General features: G+C 50.9%; 2 protein-coding genes across 5 annotated transcripts in view; one reads left to right on the plus strand and one right to left on the minus strand.

Moving 5' to 3' along the window:
• Positions 1-280: 280 nt before the first annotated feature.
• FBXO46 (F-box protein 46) lies at positions 281-23,561 on the minus strand. 4 transcript variants are annotated; one of them, XM_074023917.1, is made up of 3 exons: positions 23,485-23,561; positions 8,822-8,943; positions 281-3,233 (listed from the first exon to the last, which is right to left on the minus strand). In XM_074023917.1, the coding sequence occupies exon 3, from the start codon at positions 3,153-3,155 to the stop codon at positions 1,344-1,346; it is 1,812 nt and encodes a 603-aa protein (XP_073880018.1). In that variant the 5' UTR covers positions 3,156-3,233; positions 8,822-8,943; positions 23,485-23,561; the 3' UTR covers positions 281-1,343. The 4 variants fall into 4 exon arrangements, with proteins under 4 accessions (XP_073880018.1, XP_073880019.1, XP_005589687.3 ...); XM_074023918.1 differs by lacking the exons at positions 8,822-8,943; positions 23,485-23,561 and adding exons at positions 5,194-5,449; positions 5,604-6,738; XM_005589630.4 differs by lacking the exon at positions 8,822-8,943.
• The window catches only part of MEIOSIN (meiosis initiator), a 58,628-nt gene continuing 41,964 nt past the window's right edge, over positions 7,728-24,391 (plus strand). The window contains exon 1 of the mRNA XM_045379343.3: positions 7,728-7,760. Within this exon, the coding sequence (XP_045235278.2) occupies positions 7,728-7,760 (33 nt within the window). The remainder of the gene's footprint in view (positions 7,761-24,391) is intronic.

Consider the following 24,391-nt stretch of genomic DNA (forward strand, 5'->3'; position numbering starts at 1 on the left):
AGTGAGCTGTGATCACACCACTGCACTCCAGCCTGGGTGACAGAATGAGACCCTGTCTCTAAGGAGAAAAAAAAAAAAAAATCTTGTTCAAGCTTCTACTATTTTGAGATTTTTCAAATCCAAACCGACACAGATGAGAAGAGTAAAAAATAATCTCAGACTAAGGGACTTGGCTAGGGATCCCTTCTCTCTCCACTTTTTCCATCCCCCATGCACAGGCCTACAACTCCCCTCTCTTCCCAAACCCTCCCTTCACAACACACAAACCAGTCTGCGCACAGCCTTATAAATATTGATTTTATAGAAAGGACCAATTCAAAATTGGTCAGATGCCACACGCTAGAAGCTTCCAGAACCACAATGATGGAAAGAAAAAAACAAAAAACAGAGAGAACAAACAAAAATACCCCAGACCAAAATGGCTGAAAAATCAAGGTCTTGGTTGACCAAAGGATTCTTAAAGAAACATGTGGCTGGGGTGAGGAGACCCCAATGCCTGAATGAGAGCCCAGAGTGGAAGGAAAAACAACCCAGAAATGCAAATCCGAAGTCCCTGCCCACGGGGCCCCCCCACGCTGTCAAAAGCGAGGCAAAGGGCTTCACAGCTTCATGGGGGTGGGGTTGATGGCAGTAGCTTAAATAATAACGGGACGAGGAGGATTTTTATACTTCAGTTTTTTTTTTTTTTTTTTTTTTTTTTGCCCCCCTCTTCCTCTACGGGGAAGAGGAGAGACTGGTAGCTTGAGGTTAAGGAGAAAAGTTATTTTCCCCTCACTTCTTTAATAGGCAAACCATCCAGAAATGGCGAACTGTCATGAAAAAATGCCAGCTCCCACCTGTGACCGGATAGCCCCCAATTCCTAGAGAGGTGAGAGCGGTGGTGTGGCAGGTTAGGAGAGGTGCCAACGTTGGGCGATGCAGCCTCTTGGGAAATAACAGCTCCAGCAAGAAAGAATTGGGGCGAGGGAGAGGATGGGGGCCAGAATGGGGGAACCCTTACGTGATACCAAAATTAGCTGCCGTCTGCTCCCTGCTGGTGGGTCCCTGGGGTGGAGAGCGTGGCAGGGAAGGGGGTTGGGGCTGAATGGAGAATAAAGTGAGATGCTGATAAAAAAAACACCCTTCTCAGAGGGTCCACGGCCCTGGTTCTGAAGAGTAGAAAATCAACAGGATCAAGCAGAGTGCCTTCCTGGGTCACCCCTGCTGAACCCCAGCTCAGTTCCAGTGGGGGATCAATGCTGTCTGGAGTGGGGGAATGGGCAGGCGGCCCAGTTCGGACCCTCAGCTCCCAGGGGAGAGGGGAGGGGTGGGTGTGGTGGGCTCTCCCCTCCCCTCCCCCGGCTTCACCTCCCCTCCTCCCGGCCTGCCCGGCCTCCGCCCGGCCCATTGCAGGGCAGCACCCAGTTGTTATCGTGGAGGCCCAGGCGGCAGCCGGGCGTCTCGCGGTCGGCTCGGCGGCAGCACATCCAGTAGGAACGTCCGTAAGGCAGGTCATGGTGGTAGGGCTTGGGGTGCCAGCGGCAGAGCGACACGTCGCCCTTCTCGTATCTCTTGCGGCACTGCTTGCACGGGTCATCGCGGTAGAGCGGGTCTCGGCTCCAGCGCGAGTCTGTGGCCCGTACGCCGAATGCCTCGATGATGCCCTTGAAGTGGTGGCAGGTGCACTTGAGGGCGGCCAGCGCGCGCGTGGGCAGGAAGCTGAAGATCTTGACCAGCACGTGCTCTGGCAGCAGCAGCATGTACTGTCGCGGCTCCAGCAGCCGCTGAATCTTGAAGCGGATCTCTAGGAAGTCGTGCGACACGTGCCGGTACAGGCGACACAGGGAGGTGTCCGCCGTGCCCTCGGCATCGTCTGGGCCGGGCGCGGAGGCCGGGGAGTCTGCTGGGGGTGGCTCCGGGGGCCCATCCGGCCCGCGGTTCTGGAGAAAGAAGAGCTGGCCCGGAGGCGGCGGCTCCTCTGGGCTGACCGTCAGGCACACAGTCTCCTCCTTCACGTTCTTGGTGCCATCCTTGCCAAAGAAGATGCACTCATCTACCACGCCCGTCACCACCACGTCCACGTGGAAGCCTGACGCTCCGCAGTCCCGGGCAGGGGGCGGAGGGGGCGCCGGGGGAGTGTCCTCAGGCCTGGCGGGCGCCGGGCTCTCACCCTCGCTGGCCTCATCCGCCCTGGCCAGCAGGAACTCCACGTTGCTGGGGAGGGCATCCCGCGAGGGGCTGATGAGCTGGTATAAGTCACATGTGATCTTGTCCTTGGCTCGGGCCCCAGGACCTGGGCTGCCAGGGTAGGCACAACCAGGCCTGCCCCCGCCCCCAGTGGGCAGGCCGCTGTCTGGTGCACGGGGCTCCCGGCCATTGGAGATGCGGAAGGCGATGCGCACCTCCCCAGGGCCTGGCCCGGGTCGCTCTTCCTTGCGGAGGCCCTTGGTGGGAGGGCTGTCTCTCTGCGCCTCAAAGTGGGCCACGGCCTCCGCTACACGGCTGCAGTCCCCTCCACCGGACCGCCGTTCAGACCCCACCCCCTTGGCCGGTCCACCCTGCTCCGCGGACACAAAAACTACAGGCGCTGGGGTGGCCGGTCGTGGGTAGCTCTGCAGGGCCAGGGCCGCCCGCTGTTCCACGAGGGCCACCATCTCGGCCACAGAGAGCAGGTCCACGTCCTCACCGGCTGAGGCAGGGCCCTCCTCAGAGGCAGCCAGGCCCTCCCGGCCCCCTGGGTCAGGAGGAGCTTTGGTGGGGTCAAGACAGCGCCTCCTCCGCTTGGCCTTGGAGCTATCACTGCCCCAGTGCCCCTTGACCTTCATGGAGCTGGCCCGGCTGCCCCCACCACACTGGTGGGCCACAAAGAAGGCCACCTTCTCCTTTGTATTCCCGGGCTTGATGACATACCAGGTGTCCAGGAGGACTCGACCCTCATCACCAGCAGCTGCTGCTGAGAGGAGCGGAGCCGGCTGGGAGGCAGGGACCTCGGTGGCCAAGGCAGGTGGTGTGTTCTCTGAGTGGGCAGGCCCATGGTCTGGCTCGGCCCCGCCGCCAGGCTCAGGGCAGGCTGATGGCTTGAGGGCTGCAGAAGGCGGGCGCGGCTGGTTCTGTGAGTAGGTGCCAAACGGCCGGGGGCACCATAGCTGGAAGGGCAGGAGGCTTCCGCGGTCCATGCTGGGGGATGACGGCAGACGGGCTGGGCTTCACCACATCTCAGGACCTAGGTGGTGGTGGGAGGCTCCACATGCCACCTGGAGACAGGAAGAGGAGGTTGGGGAGCTAGGGGGACAGCCTTTCTTGCCAGGACCACCCCAACCCCCACCTCTCCTTAGACCAAACCAGACCATCAAAACTCTATTCCTGGCTAGAAGCGGTGGCTCACGCCTGTAATCCCAGCACTCTGGGAGGCTGAGGCAAGCAGATCACCTGAGGTCAGGAGTTTGAGACCAGCCTGGCCAACGTGGTGAAACCCCATCTCTACTAAAAATACAAAACTGTGCTGAGCGTGATGGTTCACGCCTGTAATCCCAGCTACTCGGGAGGCCGAGGCACGAGAATCGCTTGAATCTGGGAGGCGGAGGTTGCAGTGAGCCGACATGGCGCCATTACACTCCAGCCTGGGCAACAAGTACGAAACTCCATCTCAAAAAAAAAAAAAAAGAACTCTAGTCCCACTGCCTTGCTCAGGTGAGCAAAGGGTTGCAGAGGGGATGAGAGATACCCTTTTAACTTGCAGAGTGGGACCCTAACTGGCAGCGTGCTCCAACCCCATAGATCCTACCCCACTGCCCAACTGCCTTCGCCCACAATCCAGAGGCCTTTACACTGCCATAACTTTTACACTTAAGCGAAAGGACCACTGACAGACAAGGTCCTTTTTCTATTTGCTCACTCAGTAGCTCGTCCCTGAAAAGACAGAAATTCCCAGCCCCACCCACAGCTATGGCTGCTTAAACCCAGAGAGAGAGCAACGAGATGGGCTGGGAGGCGGAAGAAAATCTGAGGTCAGATTCAGACAAGCACTTAAGAAATCGGCTTTTCTTTTTTTTTCAAGTCGGGGCTTAATGAGAATTTATTAAAGCTGTGTGTCCTCAGACAGAAAAATGCACACCCTTGAAAAGACGGTACAGGTAATTCCCTGAAGCACAACCATAGACCTGTGGAGTAAGAGGGCCTGTTCTAGAGCCTGGGAGTTCCAGGCTGCAGGGAGCAATGATGGCACCACTGCACTCCAACCTAGGTGACAGAGTGAGACCCTCTAAAAAAGAGAGAGCAAAACCAGGTGTGGTGGCTTGTGCCTGTAATCTCAGCACTTTGGGAGGCCGAGGTGGGCAGATTGCTTGAGCCCAGGAGTTTGAGACCAGCCTGGGCAAAACCCATCTCTACCAAAAAAGAGACAGAGATTAGCCGGGGGGGTGGGGCGCACCTGTAGTCCCAGCTACTTGGGAGGCTGAGGTGGGGGGATCACTTGAGCCCAGGAGGCCCAGGCTGCAGTGAGCTGTGATGCTGTGATCATGCCACTGCATTCCAGCCTGGTTGACTGGGAGAGAACCCATCTCAGAAAAAAAGAAAAACAAAAAACGGGGCGGGGGGTGCTGTTCTAGCCTAGCTTTCTCCTCAAGCCGCACACAGATAAACAGAAGCTCAGAGTGGGGAAGGGTGACATAGCTAAGATTCCAGTGGGTCCGGAGCAAAAAGAGGCTCTCAACTTGGTTTCTGGACTCTTCAATTTAGGGCTCTGTTAATAATGACTATTTTATTTTGGAATGACTTGATGTGAGTGATCTAATCTGGAGGCAATCTTGCACATGAGTCCGATATGATCACTTTCATTGCAGTTTGAACCTACTAAGTAACATATGCCTCAATCTTTCTCTGGCTCATCTCCCTCCAGACAGCTCAAAACCAAAATGACCCTTTAAACCTTGAAACTTCCACATGCCTACAGGCCAGAGAGGTCAGCAAACTATGGCCCAGAAGCCAAATCCAGCTCGCTGTCTTTGTAAATAAAGTTTTATTGAAACATGCTCATTTGTTTATGGATGCTTTCATCTTCAACAGCAGAGCTGAACAGCAGAACAAAGACCACATGGCCTGCAAAGCTTAAAATACCCATTATCTGGCTCTTTATGGAAAAAGTTTGCCAACTCCTGCAGTACAGACTGTCCCTCTAAATTCAAGCAATTCCAGGCCAGGCGCGGTGGCTCACACCTGTAATCCCAGTACTTCGGGAGGCCCAGGCAGGCGGATCACCTGAGGTCAGAATTCGAGATCAGCCTGACTAACATGGCAAAACCCCATCTCTACTAAAAATACAAAAATTAGCCAGGAGCGGTGGTGTGAGCCTGTAGTCCCAGCTACTCAGGAGGCTGAAGCAGGAGAATAGCTTGAACCGGGAGGCGGACGTTGTGGTGAGCTGAGATCTTGCCATTGCACTCCAGCCTGAGTGACAAGAGCGAAATTCCGTCTCAAAAAAAAAAAAAAAAAGGTAAACAAAACAAAGCAAAATCCAGACAGCCTCCGAGCACTCACAGGTACCAGTAAACACAGAGAAACCCCGTGTCAAGAATCTTTATCTCCCCTCCATAATCCCCAATCCCACCTACCCCTCAAATACTTACAGTCCCTGCTGTAATCTCAGTTCAGTGTTAAAAACATCACTCCATAGCCTCCAAAACATATAGATGGCTGTTTACCAACCACCAATTCACATACATGTTGAGTATCTCAAATCTGAAAATCCAAAATGCTCCCAAATTCAGAACTTTTTGAGTGCCAAGATGACACTGATAGGATATGCTCATTGGAGCATTTCAGATTTTCAGACTTGGCATATCAACTGGTAAGTATAATGCAAATACTCGAAATCTGAAGAAATCCAAAATCCGAAACACTTTTGGTCCCAAGCTTTTCAGGTAAGCGGTACTTGACCTGTATATCCAACTGCCCAGAGAGGCAGGCTAACACAGCAAAACCCAGTCTCTACAGATGCCATCCTGCTACAACTTGGCCACCCACTCAAGTCCCCTAATCAGTTCCAACCTTACCTCCAGCATCTCAATGTCCTCCCCCAAATATCGAAAACCTTCCAAATACTACTTTAAACCACCGAACCTAAAAATATCCTCGCCAGTACTGAAGGGCCGAATCTCAATCAATCTCTCACAGATCCCAACACAGCAATTCCCCAACCTATGTCATAAACAACCACTCTCCCGGAATCCTATACTCCCCCCAACCCTCCTCCATTATCTTCTAATTCCACTAGAAGCCCTCCAACAGCAGACGAACTCTTTGAAAACACAAAAGCTCCCTAACACTTTAAGATGAATCTTAAACCTTAAAAATGTTTCACAAAGCCAAAAAAAAAAAAAAAAAACCAACCCAAAGACACCTCACAAATGTTACAATAGCAGACATGTGCTTACTGCACACTCGCTGCGAGCTTGTTAGGTACTGCGCTAACAATTCCTGCTAATCCTCCTCGGTCCCTAGGAAGCAGGTAGTGTTATCAATGCCTAGTTCCCGATGAGACACAGATGAAATCTCCTGTCCGGGTTCAGACAGGTAGGAAGTCAAGATGCAAGCCCAGACATTCCAGCTCTAGAACTGGTACTCTCGGGCTCTTTCCTTCCGTCTCTCCCGGAGCTCCCCAAATCCTATGCCCAACAAACACTCCAAAACACAAAGGGAACCTGATCCCGAGAACACAACCGAACCTTCCGCATTACAAACGAACCCAAACTCCAAGGTGCCCCTTAGGCGCAAAGGAACCCCAAAAGTATCCCTTGAACCCACGTTAAAACTTCCCCAAGCCCCAGAACATTTTGCAATGCAAAGGGAACCCCCAAATCTTGTAACCGCCCCGCCAAAGAAACCTTCCAAACCCCTCAGGTGACCCTCGAAACCTATACACGCCCCCAAAGAGCCCTCACCCGCAGCCCCCCCAGGCGGCGGGAGAAGGCTGCAGCCCACACGCATGCGCGCGAAAGGTAAGAGGGCCAGCCCCCTCGCTCCTTCCCTCCGGCCACCGCGCGGGCAGGGGAGCAACTAGCTTCCCTCCGCCCCTTTGTTGACAGACGCGCGCGTGACGCCCTCAGCCAATGAGCGGCCGCCATTCGGGGCCGTGCCCATATAAGGCAGGCCTTGGCGAAGGGGCCCAACTTCGAAATAGGGAGGAGTAGGCGAGAGGTGACGGGAGTGGGTGGTGGGGTAGACACAGCCGGATGCAAGGGAGCGTGGAACAACTCCCAACGTCCAGCTAAACGGAACAAGGTCAGGGCAAAGGCCACAGCACTCCAGGGGAGGCTTATTACACCACGTTCCCTCGAACAGAAGCCCTGATTGACGATTGAGATTTAAAGGGCCAGGCAGCCCGGGGATTAAGAACACCAAGGCGGAAGGAAGCAGGCGGAGAGATCAGAGTATCCAGCTTTAGTTGGGAACTATGAGGGGCGGGGGGTGGGGTGCTGAGGATTTCCGCGGGGGGAATTTGGCATTGGGATAGCCCCACCCTGAAAAACAAATGGACAGAACCCTTCGAAGGTTCCCACGGCAACAGAAATCAAGCCTCTGGGCCTGGCATTCAAGGCTCAAGCCGTGTAGCCATTCAGAGCTGCCAGTCCATCCTTTCCAAACGGGCGCCCCAAGCCTGCCTCGCTTAATACAAAAGAGCAGCCAGGAAAGTCCTGTTAAAGCACAATCCTATAAACCTGAACCCGTCCCTATCCTGGTGAGAACCTGCCATGGCTCTCCAGTGCCCTCTGGAAAACACCCAGGTACCCCACCTGTCCAGTGGCATCCCTCCCCACTCCTCCGCCCCGCAGGCAATACCCCAGTGCACCCTAGTGGGCACCTGATCTGGCATACATAGAATACTCAGGCCCCATCTGATCCCCGGTAGCAGTGATCGTTTCCATGGTATGGATGAAGAAACACGCAGGGCAGGTCTCCTGACCACAAGGTCACAGAGCTGGGGTGTGAGCTGGAGCAGGGATATGAAGCCAGGGAATCTGATTTCCTAGTCACTGTGCCCTACTGTTTCACTATATATTCCCTGGGGTTTCAGCTTGACCACCCCTCCTCCAGGAAGCTGACACCCCCAATCCCCCTAGGCCAGGTCAGGCTTCACCCAGGGCGTCCATGCGGTGGGCTCATTGCTATCTATTCCTCACAGTCACCCGGCTCTTGCCTTCCCTGGTCTCTGCATTTGCTGTTCCCACCAACAGCAATACATTCACGCTCTGCAAGGCTCAATTCCTTACTGCATTCAGGTCTGTGTTCAAATGCAGTTTTAATGGAGAGGCCTTCCCCAACTCCCTTCCTGGAAATCACCCACCTGCCCAGAGAGGACCTCTGGGTTCCCTCTTCCCTGGCCACTCTGGGTCATCGTCTTGGGTGGGTCTCTCTCCCCAACTATGATCCTCCTGTGGAGGTTGGGGCAGGAAGGGGAGAAGGGCCTGAGGCAGGATCTTCTAACTCCCCCCACACTGAGCCCAGCATAAGGCCCTACACTAGGTCAGCCTTCAGTAACTACTCCATGAAAATCTATTCATTGTAAAACACTGTGAACCAAAAATATGGAAAATCAAAAGATGGCAAAAAACTGGCTGGGAAAACACGAACCAAGAGACAAGTAGAGGAGTAACATTACCCCTTAAAAAAAAAAAAAAAACAAACTTGGCCAGGTGCAGTGGCTCATACCTGTAATCCCAGCACTTTTGGGAGGCTGAGGTGGGAAGATCCCGTGAGCTCAGGAGTCTGTGACCAGCCTGGGCAACATGGTGAAACCCCATTGCTACAAAATATACACAAATTGGCAGGGTGTAGTAGCACGTGCCTGTAGTCCCAGGTACTCAGGAGGCTGATGTGGGAGGATTCCTTGAGCCCAGAAGGTAGAGGATGCAGTGAGCTGAGATCGGGGCCATTGCACTCCACTCTGGGTGACAGCATGAGACTGTCCTAAATTAAATTAAAAATAAATAAATAAAATAAAAAATTGACAAAAGCAATGGATGATGACAAAACAAAATGACCCATTATTTATTTCTCTACATAAGTACCTAGGGCTGGGGGAGGGAGGTAGAAGTGGCCCATTATACACAAAAGTTCTCAACATACATGATCCAAATACTATGGCCTCCAAATAGATAAAGCAAAAAACGACCATCTCTACACATGACAGCCATAAACTTACAAAATGACAAGGGAAAGTTTGTTAAATCCACAACTGATATGGGAAACCTTAACATATTTCTAAGAAAAGACTGCTTGGGAAAATTAGTAAGGACCTGAACCACGCAATTTACACCCTTGGTCAAATGCCCTCAACAACTAAATAATCCACATATTTACATCCCTAGCATAAGTGGAGCATTTACAAAAACTTGTCCCTGACATTCACTGTGGTCCTGCATGCTGGCCATTGTTGGGTGCTGGAACACACAGGTGACACTGAGCTCCCCATGAATGGCTCATGGGAAAGGGGTCAGACATCCAAATAAACAGTCAGAACCAACATGAATATATTAGAAAATGATCATCACAACAGCAGTCAATACTTGAGCACTCTACAAATACTCGAGCACTCTACAAATATGAACTTGTTTGATTCTTCCATCTCTTTTTTTTTTTTTTTTGAGAGAGTCTCGCTCTGTCGCCCAGGTTGGAGTGCAGGGGCGCAGTCTCAGCTCAGCTCACTGCAACCTCCGCCTCCCACGTTCAACCTATTCTCCTGCCTCAGCCTCCCGAGTAGCTGGGACTACAGGCGCGTGCCACCATGCCAGGCTAAAGTTTTCCATTTTTAGTAGAGATGGGATTTCACCATGTTAGCCAGGATGGTCTCGATCTCCTGACCTCGTGATCCGCCCACCTCAGCCTCCCAAAGTGCTGGGATTATAGGCGTGAGCCACCGCACCCAGCCTCTATCTCCTATTTTTAATTTCGTGTTAAAGATTAGGAAACTGAGGCAGAGAATGGCTAAGTAATTGCCCTCATTTAGAGCTTTGTGGCAGAACTCTTTTTGTGAGTGTGTTTTGTTTTTTGTTGTTTTCTGAGACGGTCTCACTGTCACCCAGGCTGGAGTACAATCTCGCCTCATCGCGGCCTCAATCTCCTGGACTCAAGTGATCCTCCCATCTCAGCTGCCCTCTTTTTTATTTTTTTTTAGACGGACTCTTGCTCTGTTGCCCAGGCTGGAGTGCAATGGTGCGATCTCAGCTCACTGCAATCACTACAACCTCTGCCTCCCGGTTCAAGCGATTTGTTTGCCTCAGCCTCCCAAGTAGCTGGGACTACAGGCATGTGCCATCATGTCCAGCTAATTGTTTTATTTTTTAATTTATTATTTATTTATTTATTTAGAGACGGAGTCTCGCTTTGTCGCCCAGGCTAAAGTGCAGTGGCCCTATCTTGGCTCACTGCAAGCTCCGCCTCCCAGGTTCACGCCATTCTCCTGCCTCAGCCTCCCAAGTAGTTGGGACTACAGGCGCCCGCCACCAGACCAGGCTAATTTTTGTATTTTTAGTAGAGATGGGGTTTCACCATGTTAGCCAGGATGGTCTTGATCTCCTGACCTCGTGATCCGCCTGCCTTGGCCTCCCAAAGTGCTGAGATTACAGGCATGAGCCACCAGGCCTCGCCTAATTTTTTTTATTTTTAGTAGAGATGGGGTTTCACCATGTTGGCCAGGCTGGTCTCGAACTCCTGACCTCAGATGATCCACTCACCTTGGCCTCCCAAAGTGTTGAGATTACAGGTGTGAGCCACTGTGCCCGGCCTAATATTTGTATTTTTAGTAGAGACAGGGTTTCACCATGTTGGTCAGGCTGGTCTTGAACTCCTGACCTGTCTCAGCCTCCCAAAGTGCTAGGATTACAGATGTGAGCCACCGTGCCTAGCCTATCCCAGCCTTTTGAGGAGCTGACACCACAGGTGTGTACCACCACGCCCAGCTAATTTTTACATTTTTTTGTACAGATGAGGTCTCAGTATGTTGCCTAGGCCAGTCTTGAACTCTTGAGCTCAAGCAGTCCTCCACCCTGACCTCCCCAAGTGCTGGGACTATAGGCAGGAGCAACCAAACCAAGTCAGAACTTAGAATCAAAGATCAGCTGACTCTAGAGCTCAAGGTCTAAACTACAATCATCCTGGCTGGGCGCGGTGGCTCACGCCTGTAATGTGATGGCGGGCTCCTATAATCCCAGCTACTCACGAGCTGGAGGCAGAAGAATTGCTTGAACCCAGGAGGCGGAGGCTGCAATGAGCTGAGATTGCACCACTGCACTCTAGCCTGGGTGACAGAGTGAGACTACGTCTACAAAAAAAAATAATAATAATTAGTTGGGCTTGGCGGCTGAGGAGGTTGAAGCTGTATTGAGCTGTGACAGCACCACTGCACTTCAGCCTGGGTGACAGAGTGAGATCATCTCAAACAAAAAAACAAAACAAAACGAAAACAAAACGAAAAATGTATTGAACACAGCTCTGGAGCCAGTGCCCAGCTTTGAGTCCTGGCTTTATCTCTCATCAGCTGTGTGACCTAGGGTAAGTCACTTGATCCCGTTGGACATCAGTTTCCTCCTGTGGAAAATGAGGGTTCATTCCTTAAGTAATCCACAAGTGTTTGATTCATTTATTTACTTAGAGACAGGGCCTGCCTCTGTTGCCCAGGCTGGAGTGCAGTGTATGATCATACCTCATTGCAGCCTCACACTCCTGGGCCCAACGGATCTTCCTGTCTCAGCCTCCTGAGTAGCTGGAACTACAGGCTCATGTCACCATGCTCAGCCAATTTAAAAAATTATTTTAGTGATATGGTCTCACTTTGTTTCCCAGGCTGGTCTTGATCTCCCAGGCTCAAGCGATCCTTCTGCCCTGGCCCCCCAGAGTGCTGGGATTAAGTCATGAGTCACCACCCACACCCTTCACTTTCAGTTTTCATTTTTAATTATTTATTTTTTTGAGATGGAGTCTTCCTCTGTAGCCCAGTCTAGAGTGCAGTGGCACAATCCCGGCTCACTGCAACCTCCACCTCCCAGATTCAAGTGATTCTCCTGCCTCAGCCTCCTGAGTAGCAGGGATTATAGGCGCCTGCCACTATGCCCAACTAATTTTTTGTATTTTTAGTAGAGATGAAGTTTCACCATGTTGGCCAGGCTGGTCTCATCCTGACCTCAAGCGATTTGCCGACCTCAGCCTCCCAAGGTGCTGGGATCACAAGCGTGAGTCACCACACCCAGCCCACTTTTTTTTTTTTTTTTTTTTTTTGAGATAGAGTCTGGCTCTGTTGCCCAGGCTGGAGTACAGTGGTGCAATCTCGGCTTACTGCAAGCTCCACCTCCCGGGTTCACGCCATTCTCCCGTGTCAGCCTCCCAAGTAGCTGGGACTACAGGCGCCCGCCACCGTGCCCGGCTAATTTTTTGTATTTTAAGTACAGACTGGGTTTCACTGTGTTAGTCAGGATGGTCTCCATCTCCTGACCTCGTGATCCGCCTGCCTCGGCCTCCCAAAGTGCTGGGATTACAAGCATGAGCCACCGCGCCCAGCCCCAACTAATTCTTCTTAAAAATTTATTTGAAAACAAAAAAAGAGATAAAATTAAAGCAAAAAAGTGGCTCACAACTGTAATCCTAGCACTTTGGGAGGCTGAGGCAGGCAGATCACTTGAGCCTAGGAGCTTGGGACCAGTCCCTGCAACATGGTGAAACCTTATCTACAAAAAATAAACAAAATTAGCTGAGCGCGGTGGTGCACGCCTGTAGGCCCAGCTACCCGGGAGGCTGAAGTGGGAGGGTCAGTTTAGCCCAGGAGGGCGAGGCAGCAGTGAGCTATGACTGCACCACTGCACTCCAGCCTGGGCCACAGAGTGAGACTCTGTCTCTCTCGCTCTTTTTTTTTTTTTTTTTTTTTAATAAGATGGAGTTTCACTCTTGTTGCCCAGGCTGCAGTGCAATGGCACAATCTCGGCTCACTGCAACTTCTGCCTCCTGGATTCAAGCGATTCTCCTGCCTCAGCCTCCTGAATAGCTGGGATTACAGGCTCTCGCCACCACACCCGGCAAATTTTTTTTTTTTTTTTTTTTTTTTTGTAGTTTTAGTAGAGATGGGGTTTCACCATGTTGGCCAGGCTGGTCTCAAACTCCTGACCTCAGGTGATCTGCCCACCTCAGCCTCCCAAAGTACTGGGGATTACAGGCGTGAGTCACTGTGCCGGCTGACCCTGTCTCTTAAAGACAAAACAAAGATAAAAAGGGAAGCTAATAAAGCCTTTGAGGCCGGGCATGGTGGCTCACACCTGTAATCCCAGCACTTTGGGAGGCCGAGGTGGTCGGATCACAGGTCGGGAGTTCGAGACCCGCCTGACCAACATGGAGAAACCCCATCTCTACTAAAAATACAAAATTAGCCGGGCATGGTGGCACATGCCTGTAGTCCCAGCTACTTGGGAAGGCTGAGGCAGGAGAATCGCTTGAACCTGGGAGGCAGAGGTTGCAGTGAGCCGAGATCGCGCCATTGTACTCCAGCTTGGCCAACAAGAGCGAAACTCCGTCTCAAAAAAAAAAAAGACTTTGAAAATCACTAACTGAGCCAAAGACTACTTCCCTCTTTATTTCCCATTCTGAAGTTAAAGTGATCCTAAAGAGTCACACACAAAAATAAAAATTAGCTAGGCGTGGTGGCTCATGCTGTAGTCCCTGCTACTCAGGGGGCTGAGGTGGAAGGATTGCTTGAGCCTGGGAGGCAGAGGTTGCAATGAGTGCAGAGACTGTGACGCTGTACTCTGGCCTGGGCGAAAGAACGAGACCCAGTCTCAAAAATAAACAAACAAAAAACTTAATTGGAAAAGGAGACAACAAATACATAGTAAGCATCATGGTGGCCAGCGTTATGAGGAAACAAATATAGCAAAAGAGGAGGGTCAGGGCTGGGCACGGTGGTTCACTCCTGTAATCCCAGCACTTTAGGATGCTCAGGCAGGTGGACTACCTAAGGTCAGGAGTTTGAGACTAGCCCAACCAACATGGCAAAACCCCATCTCTACTAAAAATACAAAATTAGCTGGGCGTGGTGGCACATGCCTGTAATCCCAGGTACTTGGGAGGCTGAGGCAGGAGAATCATCTCTTGAACCTGGGAGATGGAGGTTGCAGTGAGCCGAGATCACACCACTGCACTCTAGCCTGGGCAACAAGAGCAAAACTCCGTCTCAAAAACAAAACAACAAACAAACAAAAAAATTAGCCAGGTTGGCCGGGCGCGGTGGCTCAAGCCTGTAATCCCAGCACTTTGGGAGGCCGAGGCGGGCGGATCACAAGGTCAGGAGATCGAGAACACAGTGAAACCCCGTCTCTACTAAAAATACAAAAAATTAGCCGGGCGCGGTGGCGGGCGCCTGTAGTCCCAGCTACTCAGGAGGCTGAGGCAGGAGAATGGCGGGAACCCGGGAGGCGGAGCTTGCAGTGAGCCGAGATCGCGCCACTGCACTCCAGCCTGGGCAACAGCATGAGACTCCGTCTCAAAAAAAAATAAAAATAAAAATAAAAATAAAATAAAATTAGCCAGGCGTGGTGGCGCATGCCTGTAATCCCAGCTACTTGGGAGGCTGAAGCAGAAGAATTGCTTGAACCCAGGAGGCGGAAGTTGCAGTGAGCTAAGGTCACGCCATTGCCCTCCACCCAGGGCAACAGAGGAGGAGACTCCATCTCAAAAAAAAAAAAAAAAAGGGTCAGGAGAATTTGGAAGGGTGAGGTTATGATTCTAAATCAAGGGGGCTAGGCGTGGTGGCACATGCCTGTAATCATAGCACTTTGGTAGGCTGAGGAGGATGGATCACTTGAGCCCAGGAGTTCGAGACCAGCCTGGGCAACATGGCAAGAACTCATCTTTATCTTTAAAAAAAAAAAAAAAAAAGCTGGGCACAGTGGCTCAGGCCTGCAATCCTAGCACTTTGGGAGGTGAAGGCAGGAGGACTGCTTGAGCTTAGGAGTTGGAGACCAGCCTGGGCAACATAGTGAGAGTCTAACTGTACTAAAATGTCAAAAACAAACAAACAAACAAAAAGTACTAGCTGGTTGAGGTGGCACATGCCTGTAATCCCAGCTACTTAGGGGGCTGAGGCAGGAGGATTGCTTGAGCCCGGGAGGTTGAGGCTGCAGTGAGCCCTGATGGTACCACTGTACTCCAGCCTGGGAGAAAGAGTGAGACTCTGTCTCAATAAATAAATAAATAAATAATAAATCAAGGGGTCAGGGATGGCATCACCAAGCAGGTGCCACGAACCAAACCGTTTAGAAAACTTGTGCTTTTAGGGCCGGGCGCAGTGGCTCACACCTGTAATCCCAGCACTTTGGGAGGCTGAGGCGGGCAGATCACAAGGTCAGGAGATCGAGACCATCTTGGCTAACACGGTGAAACCCCGTCTCTACTAAAAATACAAAAAATTAGCCGGGCGTGGTGGCAGGCGCCTATAGTCTCAGCTACTAGGAAGGCTGAGGCAGGAGAATGGCATGAACCCAGGAGGCGGAGCATGCAGTGAGCCGAGATTGCGCCACTGCACTCCAGCCTGGGCAACAGAGCGAGACTCCGTCTCAAAAAAAAAAAAAAAAAAAGAAGAAGAAAAAAGAAAACTTGTGCTTTTAGGAGTAAGACAGTTTTACCATAGCAGTTAGAAATACACCATTAAACGTGGTAAAAAATACAATTTTCTTCTTCGTTTCCTAGTACATGTCACAGGTTTTGAAATAAAGATGGTAAAAATACCATTTTGTATGAGTAAGCTTCAGACAAGCACAGGCTGAAAACAAATTTAAGATTTTAAGAAAAGGCAAAACAACTTGGAAAGCAGACAAATGCTGTAAGACAAACAAATGAAGGCAATGGAAAACAAAAAAGTGTCAGATCACCCCAGGGTGGACAGAGGTGACACATAGGATTGGGGACAAGTGAGGGACTGGAAACTTTTTCCCAAACCAATAGGTCTGCGGATAATTCAATGAGGGCCGGAGACAGAATGTTAAAAAATCCGTGAAAGCAGTGACAAGCAGGCAAAGCTGACATAAGGGACTGAAAATGAACCAGGAATAGGGAAACTCAAACTTGAAAATGAGCCCAAATGCCCGCATACCTGCAGAACTTCCCTACCATTATGACAACAGCGAGTTCCCCAATGGCAGGGTCGAGTCTGCACCCAATACAGACGGTGGCACATGGTAAGTGCTCTATTAACACTTGTGGGCTGGGCTCTGTGGCTCATGCCTGTAATCCCAGCACTTTGGGAGGCCAAGGTGGAAGGATCACTTGAGTCCAGGAGTTTGAGACCAGCCTGGGCAATATAGCAAGACCCTGTCTCTACAAAAAAAATTTTTTTTTTTTTAGTTTTCTTGGAGACGGAAACCTGTTCGTCACCCAGGCTGGACTGCAGTGGTGCGATCTCAGCTCACCGCAACCTCCACCTCCTGGGTTCAAGCTATTCTTGTGCCTCAGCCTCCCGAGTAGCTGGGACTACAAGGGCATGCCACCGTGCCCGGCTAATTTTTGTTTTTTTAGTAGAGATGGGGTTTCACCATGTTGGCCAGGATGGTCTCAAGCTCCTGACCCCAAGAGATCTGCCCACGTCGGCCTCCCAAAGTGCTGGTATCACAGGTGTGAGCTACCGCACCCGGCCAAAAAAAATTTTTTTTAATTAGCCGGGCATGGTGGCAAGCACCTGCAGTCCCAGCTACTCTGGAGGCTGAGGCAGAGGCAGGAGGATCACTTGAGGCCAGGAGGTTGAGGCTGCAGTAAGCTGTCATTGCACCACTGTACTCCAGCCTGGGCGACAGAGAAAGGTTCTGTCTCTAAATAAATAGGTTGGGCTCGGTGGCTCAACCCTATAATTCTAGCACTTTGGAAGGCTGCAGCCGGTGGATCACTTGAGCTCAGGAGATTGAGACCAGCCTTGGCAGGATGTATTTTTTATCTCTACAAAAATTAGCCAGGTGTGATGGCATGCCCCTGTAGTGCTAGCTATTTTGAAGGCTGAGGTGAGAGGATGGCTTAAGCCCAGAAGGTGGAAGTCACAGTGAGCCAAGATAGTGCCACTGCATTCCAGCCCAGTCAACAGAGCCAGACCCTGTCTCAAAAAATAAATGAACAAATAAATACATAACTAAAACACTTGTAGGCCAGATGTGGTGGCTCACGCCTGTAATCCCAGCAGTTTGGGCAGGTCGACAGCTTGAGTCTCGTTGTTCAGGACCAGCCTAGGCAACACAGTAAAACCCTGTCTCTACAAAAAATTAAAAAAAAATTAACTGGGCATGGTGGTGCACGCCTGCAGTCCCAGCTACCTGGAAGGCTGAGGTGGGAGGAAGGCTTGAGCCCAGGAGGTAAAGGTTGCAGTGAGTTGAGATTGTACCACTGTACTCCAGCCTGGGCAACAGAGCCAGACTTTGTCTCAAAAAATTAAATAAAAATAAATAAACAAACACACGGACTACCTAAGGAATGAACCCCCATTTTCCAGATTCAAAGCTGGGCACTCTGACTCCAAAGTCCATTTTTCTCTTTGTTTTACTTTTTCTTTTGTTGCTTTGATTTTTTTTTTTTTTTTTTTTTTTTGAGATAGTCTCGCTCTGTCACCCAGGCTATAGTTCATGGGACAATCAGAGCTCACTGCAGCTTCCACCTCCTGGGCCCAAGTGATCCTCCCACCTCAGCCTCCAGAGGTGCTGGAACTATAGGCTCATGCCATCAAGCCTAATTTTTAAAAAAAAATTATTTGAGGCTGGGTGCAGTGGCTTATGCCTGTAATTTCAACACTTTGGAGGGCCAAGACAGGCGGATCATTTGAGCCTAGGAGTTCAAGACGAGCCTGGGCAATGTAGTGAGACTCCGTCTCTACAAAAAAGATCCAAAAATTAGCTATGTATGGTGGCATGCAGTTGTAGTCCCAGCTAGTCAGGAGGCTGACGTGAGAGGATCACTTGAGCCCAGGAAGTTGAGGCTGTGGTGAGCTGAGATCGCACCACCGCACTCCAGCCTGGGCGACAGAGCGAGACTGTCTAAAAAAAAAAATGGCCAGGCAAGGTGGCTCATGCCTGTAATTCTAGCACTTTGGAAGGTTGAGATGGGTAAATCACTTGAGGCTAGGAGTTTGGCACCAGCCTGGCCAACACGATGAAATCTCGTCTCAACTAAAAAGACAAAAGTTAGCAGGGCATGCAGGTGCACACCTGTAATCCCAGCTACTTGGGAGGCTGAAGCAGGAGAACTGCTTGAATCCGAGAGACGGAGGTTGCAGTGAGCTGAGATCGTGCCACTGCACTCCAGCCTGGGCAACAAAGCAAGACTGTCTTTAAAAAAAAAAAAAAAAATTTTTTTGTTTGTAGAGATGAATTTTCCCTGTGTTGCCCAGGCTGGTCTCAAACTCCTGAGTTCTACTAATCCTGCCACCCTGTTAATCCCAGCCTCCCACCTTGGCCTCCCAAAGTGCTGAGATTATAGGCATGAGCCACCTTGCCCAGCCTCAATATCTTTTCTTGAAAGAATAAAAATCATAAAGACCTCACACTTAGGCCGGGCGCGGTGGCTCACGCCTGTAATCCCAGCACTTTGGGAGGCCAAGACGGGCGGATGACAAGGTCAGGAGATCGAGACCATCCTGGCTAACACGGTGAAATCCCGTCTCTACTAAAAAATACAAAAAACTTAGCCAGGCGTGGTGGCGGGCGCCTGTGGTCCCAGCTACTCGGGCGGCTGAGACAGGAGAATGGCATGAACCCGGGTGGCGAAGCTTGCAGTGAGCTGAGATCGCACGACTGCACTCCAGTCTGGGTGACAAAGCAAGATGGAGTCTCAAAAAAAAAAAAAAAAAAAAAAAACCTCACACTTAATGAGAGCATAATATACCCCAGGCATTTTATATATGCCACCTCATCAGTTACCACATCAACTCCTTACAAGAAGCTCAGAGTTTAAATGTGGTCCCATTTTTACATGAGAATACTGAGGCCAGCTGGGCACTGGGGCTCATGCCTGTAACCCCAGCACGTTGGGAGGCCAAGGTGGGTGGATCACTTGAGGTCAGGAGTTCAAGATCAGCCTGGGCAACGTGGTGAAACGCTGACTCTACAAAAATTAGGCAGGCGTGGTGGCACACACTTGTAGTACCAGCTACTCAGGAGGCTGAGGTGAGAGGATCCCTTGATCCTGGGAGGTGGAAGTTGCAGTGAGCCAAGATCACGCCCCTGCATGCCAGTCAGGGCAACAAAGTGAGACACTGGCTCAAAACAAAACAGAAAAAGAGGTCGGAGCAGTGGCTCATGCCTATAATCCCAGCACTTAGGGAAGTCGAGGCGGGTGGATCACCTGAGGTCAGGAGTTCGAGACCAGCCTGGCCAAGATGGTGAAACCCCATCTCTACTAAAAATACCAAAATTAGCCAGACGTGGTGACACAAGCCTGTAATCTCAGCTACGCGGGAGGGTGAGGCAGAAGAATCATTTGAACCCAGGAGTTGGAGATTGCAGTGAGCCAAGATCATGCCACTGCACTCCAGCCTGGACAAGAGTGAGACTCTGTCTCAAAAAAAAAAAAAAAAAAAGGAAAAGTAAACTGAGGCCCAGAGTGGTAATGCAGCTTGGCTAAGGACACACAGCAACAGAAGCAGGAATTTGAGCCTGGGCCTCTCTGAAGCCAATGTTTTCAACCATAAGCTTACTATCACAGTCACTGAATTAAGCCCAGAAAGCTCACAATAAATAAACCAAACTGTTTTAAGGTGAATTTACAAAGTTGTCAAACTGCCCAGTGAGGCCTTAATGACCCAAAAGTTAAATGAACAAAAGCAAACTAACAACAACAACAACAGGAAAAACCTAGTTAGAAATATTTCCTCTTCACTGAAACACCTGGAGTAAGGCCAGACTAGGTAATTGGCGAGGACAGGAATGGGAATGGGGATACACTGAGTTTCTTTTTTCTTTTTTTTTGAGACAGAGTCACTCTTTCGCCCAGGCTGGAGTGCAGTGGCACAATCTTGGCTCAACGCAACCTCCACCTTCTGGATTCAATAGATTCTCCTGACTCAGCCTCCTGAGTAGCTGGGACTACAGGCGTCCGCCATCACGCCCGGCTAATGGAGACGGGGTTTTGCTATGTTGGCCAGGCTGGTCTCGATTGAACTCTTGGCCTCAGGCCATCTGCCTGTGTTGGCCTCCCAACAGGTTGGGATTACAGGCATGAGCCACCATGCCGGGCCCACAGATTGAGTTTGTAAGCACCATCTCCAGAAGTCATAATTGGATTTAGGAGCCCAGGGGTGGAGGGCAGGGATATGGTGACAACATAAGAGAGAAAGGAGACAGCCTGACATCTTCCCTCTCGGTTCCTCTCTACCGCCTTCTCTTTCCCGCTAACATTCAAAAATAACAACTCACATGTACTGAGCCCTTCAATAAGTATTGGAGTAAGGGCTCACAAAGTAAGTTCCACTATACTGCATTATCTTCCCGAACCTCTCACCTTCCTAGGGTTACTGATCCCATTTTATAGGTGAGAAGAACCCAAAAGACTTGCCCAGGGCCAGGCGTGGTGGCTCATGCCTGCAATCCCAACACTTTTGGAGGTTGAAACAGGAAGACCCCTTAAGCCCAGGAATTTGAGACCAGCCTGGGCAACATAGTAAGACCCGCGTCTCTACAAAAATAAAAATACAAAATTAGCCGTGCATAATAAAAAATTAGTCCCAGCTACTTGAGAGGCTGAGGTGGGAGGACTGCCTGAGCCCAGGAGGTTGGGGCTGCAGTGAGTCATGATTGCACCATTGCATTCCGGCCCGTCTAGGCAACAGAGCGAGACCCTGTCTTTAAAAAAATAAAAAGGCAGGCCAGGCATGGTGGCTCACAGGAAACGCCTGTAATCCCAGCACTTTGGGAGGCCGAGGCGGGCAGATCACAAGGTCAGGAGATCGAGACCATCCTGGCTAACACAGTGAAACCCTGTCTCTACTAAAAATACAAAAAAAATTAGCCGGGTGTGGTGGTGGGTGCCTGTGGTCCCAGCTACTCAGGAGGCTGAGGCAGGAGAATGGCATGAACCCGGGAGGCAGAGCTTGCAGTGAGCCAATATTGCGCCACTGCACTCCAGCCTGGGTAAGAGTGCGAGACTCCATCTCAAAAAAAATTAAAAAAATAAAAAATAAAAAGGCTGGGCGCGGTGGCTCACGCCTGTCATCCCAGCACTTTGGGAGGCTGGGGCAGGCAGATACCTGAGGTTGGGAGTTCGAGACCAGCCTGACCAACATGGAGAAACCCTGTCTCTACTAACTATACAAAATTAATCAGATGTGGTGGCGCATGCCTGCAATCTCAGCTACTTGGGAAGCTGAGGCGAGAAAACCAAAGCACCCAGGAGGCGCAGGTTGGGGTGAGCCGAGATCTCACCATTGCACTCCGCCTGGGCAACAAGAACTAAACTCCGCCTCAAAACAAATGAACAGAAAACCCATAAAAATAAAAATAGGGCCAGGTGCGGTGACTCACGCCTGTTAATCCCAGCACTTTGGGAGGCAGGTGGATCACCTGAGGCCGGGAGTTTGAGACCAGCCTGACCAACATGCTGAAACCATGTCTCTACTAAAACTACAAAAATTTGCCAGGCATGGTGGCGCATGCCTGTAATCCCAGCTACTCAGGAGGCTGAGGGAGGAGAATCGCTTGAACCCGGGAAGCGGAGGTTGCAGTGAGCCGAGATCGCGCCATTGCACTCCAGCCTGGGCAACAAGAGCGAAAATCTGTCTAAAAAAAATAATAATTAAAATTTAAAAAATAAAAATAGGCCGGGCACGGTGGCTCATGCCTACAATCCTAGCACTCTGGGGGGCCGGAGCGGGTGGATGGCTTGAGGTCAGGAGTTCAAGACCAGCCTGGCCAACTGGCGAAGCCCCGTTTCTACTAAAAATGCAAAAATTAGCCAGGCATAGTGGCATGAGCCTGTAATCCCAGCTACTCAAGGAGGCTGAGGCAGGAGAATCGCTTGAACCCAGGAGGCAGAGGCTCCTGGTGAGCCAAGATACCACTGGTGACAGAGGTAGACTCTGTCTCTAAATAAATAAATGAATATAAAAGAGTTGCCTAAGGTCATATAGCAAGTAAATGGCAGAACTAATATTCTAGACTGCTTTGTTCTCTGTCTCTACTCATCACATTGTATATTTCAGTATGGAGAGGGGACTAAATTATAGTGCTGAAAGCACAGATTCTGAGCCAGGCTGCCAAGATCGGAATCCTGAGTCTAGCAATTAATGCTGGATAGCCTTGGGAAAGTTGCTTAATTTCTCTGCACTTCTGTTTCCTTTCTGTAAAATGGAGAAAATAACAGCACCTACCCCTCAGGGGTGTTATCAGAATTAAATGAGTTAATGCATACAAACAGCTAAGGACAGGGCCAGGCATTTTGTAAAACAATAAGCGTTAACTGTAATCCACAGTAGGGAACCCCTACATGCTTCTGAGCTGGGGTGTGTGCCCAGATCAGTGCCAGCTTTTGAGAAAACGCCCTCTGGGACTGGACTGGAAAGGAGGAAATCCATTAGCACCTGTAACCCAGTCACATTCCGGGGGCGGAGAACTTCCCACCAACAGCTCTGAGACTGAAACTTCACAGCCCAGATCTCCCATTAATAGTAACGATTTTAATGACTCCCTTTAACCCTGTTCTCAGAGGCATGCTTGCCGTTCCCATACTACAGATAAGGGCACTAAGGCTCACAGATTTGTCCATGGCACAAAGGGGTGGGAGAATAGGGGATGTGAATGCTGTACTTCTCATAGGGATAAACCACTACACTCTTCTAAATTCCACTGGGGAAGTGAGGGTGCAAAGCCTGTCTGGATGGCCCTTTCTGGCCATATTATCCTACAGTTCTGTGCCTGTCCAGCTCACCGGGAGTCTCTGGCGGGACTAGGGAAATTATCACTACATCCACGCCCCTAATTTCACGCTCCTCACCCCACCCTCAGTCCTGGAGCCTGAACCCACACTCTCCTACCACTGATTTCTCCCTCCCACCTCTTCAACTTGCCTTCCTGCCCCCAATCCGATCCAGAGGCCCCATCCCATCGCGTCCACCGTTCGCCTGTCCCTTGGAGCTTCCAGACCCCCTCACTCATCCTAACCGTGATCCTCATACCCTCGCCACAGGTTAACCCCCTATCGAAATCGACACCTTCAGGGCCTCTACCTGGACGTCCAGCCCCGTCTCCAACTCGGGGCCCACTTCCCCAGCTCTGAGCCCCTTTACAATCAATTCCAAAGCTCCACTCCCACCCCACCTCCAAGACCCCTCCCCAAGCCACCATTCTTTTACTACTACCTCCGGCTCCCATTCCTCCCAATCCCCTCCCCCAGGCAATCTCCCCTCGCCCAGCCCCTTCTTTCGCCCCTGCCTCTTCCCCCTCGTCACCCGGTCCCGAACCCCCGTCCCGACTCTCCAGCGCCCCCGGCCCTCGCCTGGGCTCTCACCATCGCCGCGCGCTGCATCTCCCTCAGCTACGCGGGTTTCCCCTACTCGCTCCTCTCCAGCCTCCCCTTCCGGGTTCTCGTCCCGAAGCCCGCTGGGAATTGAAGTCCGGGCAGCCACGGACTACATACCCCAGAAGGCAGCACGGTCAAGCGTGGAGGTGGGGTGGGAAGCAAATTAGGCGGGCGGAGGAAAAGAACGACTCGAACTCCCGGGAGACAAAGCCGGAGAGGACTTGGCAGCGCAAGCGCAGGGCGCTTCCCCGCGGGGCGCGCTGGGAGATGGAGTCTAGCCAGGAGGGCTCCATTTTTACCCGGGGCCCTTGGGAAGGGAATTGAGAGTATTGCAATAGGGTGTTGCTGAGGGGTGGAGAGTCGGGGAAGAGCACATTTATTGATTCATTTGTACCGATCAACACAATAGCTAACAGTTCCTTATGCTTTTCCAAAGTCATTCCCATCCATCCCCTTCTTTTTTTTTTTTTTCTTTCTTTTTTTTTTTTTCTTTCTTTCTTTCTTTTTTTTTTTTTTGAGACGTAATCTTGTTCTGTCACCCAGGCTGGAGTGCAGTGGCGTAATATCAGCTCGCTGCAACCTCCGCCTCCTGGGTTCAAGCGATTCTCCTGCCTCAGCCTCCTGAGTAGCTGGGATTACAGGCGCCCGCCACCACGCCCGGCTAGTTTTTGTATTTTTTGTAAAAACGGAGTTTCACCCTGTTGGTCAGGCTGGTCTTGAACTCCTGAGCTCGTGATCCACCCTCCTCGGCCTCCCAAAGTGCTGGGATTAACAGGCATGAGCCACTGCGCCAGGCCCATCCCCTCCCTTCTTACCTCCTGATTTACAAATGAGAAAATTAAGCCTTAGGAGGAAGGAAAGTCCCATGCATTAGGAGTTAGTCCACATCACAGAA

The sequence above is a fragment of the Macaca fascicularis genome, chromosome 19 (genome assembly GCF_037993035.2).
Source record: "Macaca fascicularis isolate 582-1 chromosome 19, T2T-MFA8v1.1".
Classification (NCBI taxonomy): Eukaryota; Metazoa; Chordata; class Mammalia; order Primates; family Cercopithecidae; genus Macaca; species Macaca fascicularis.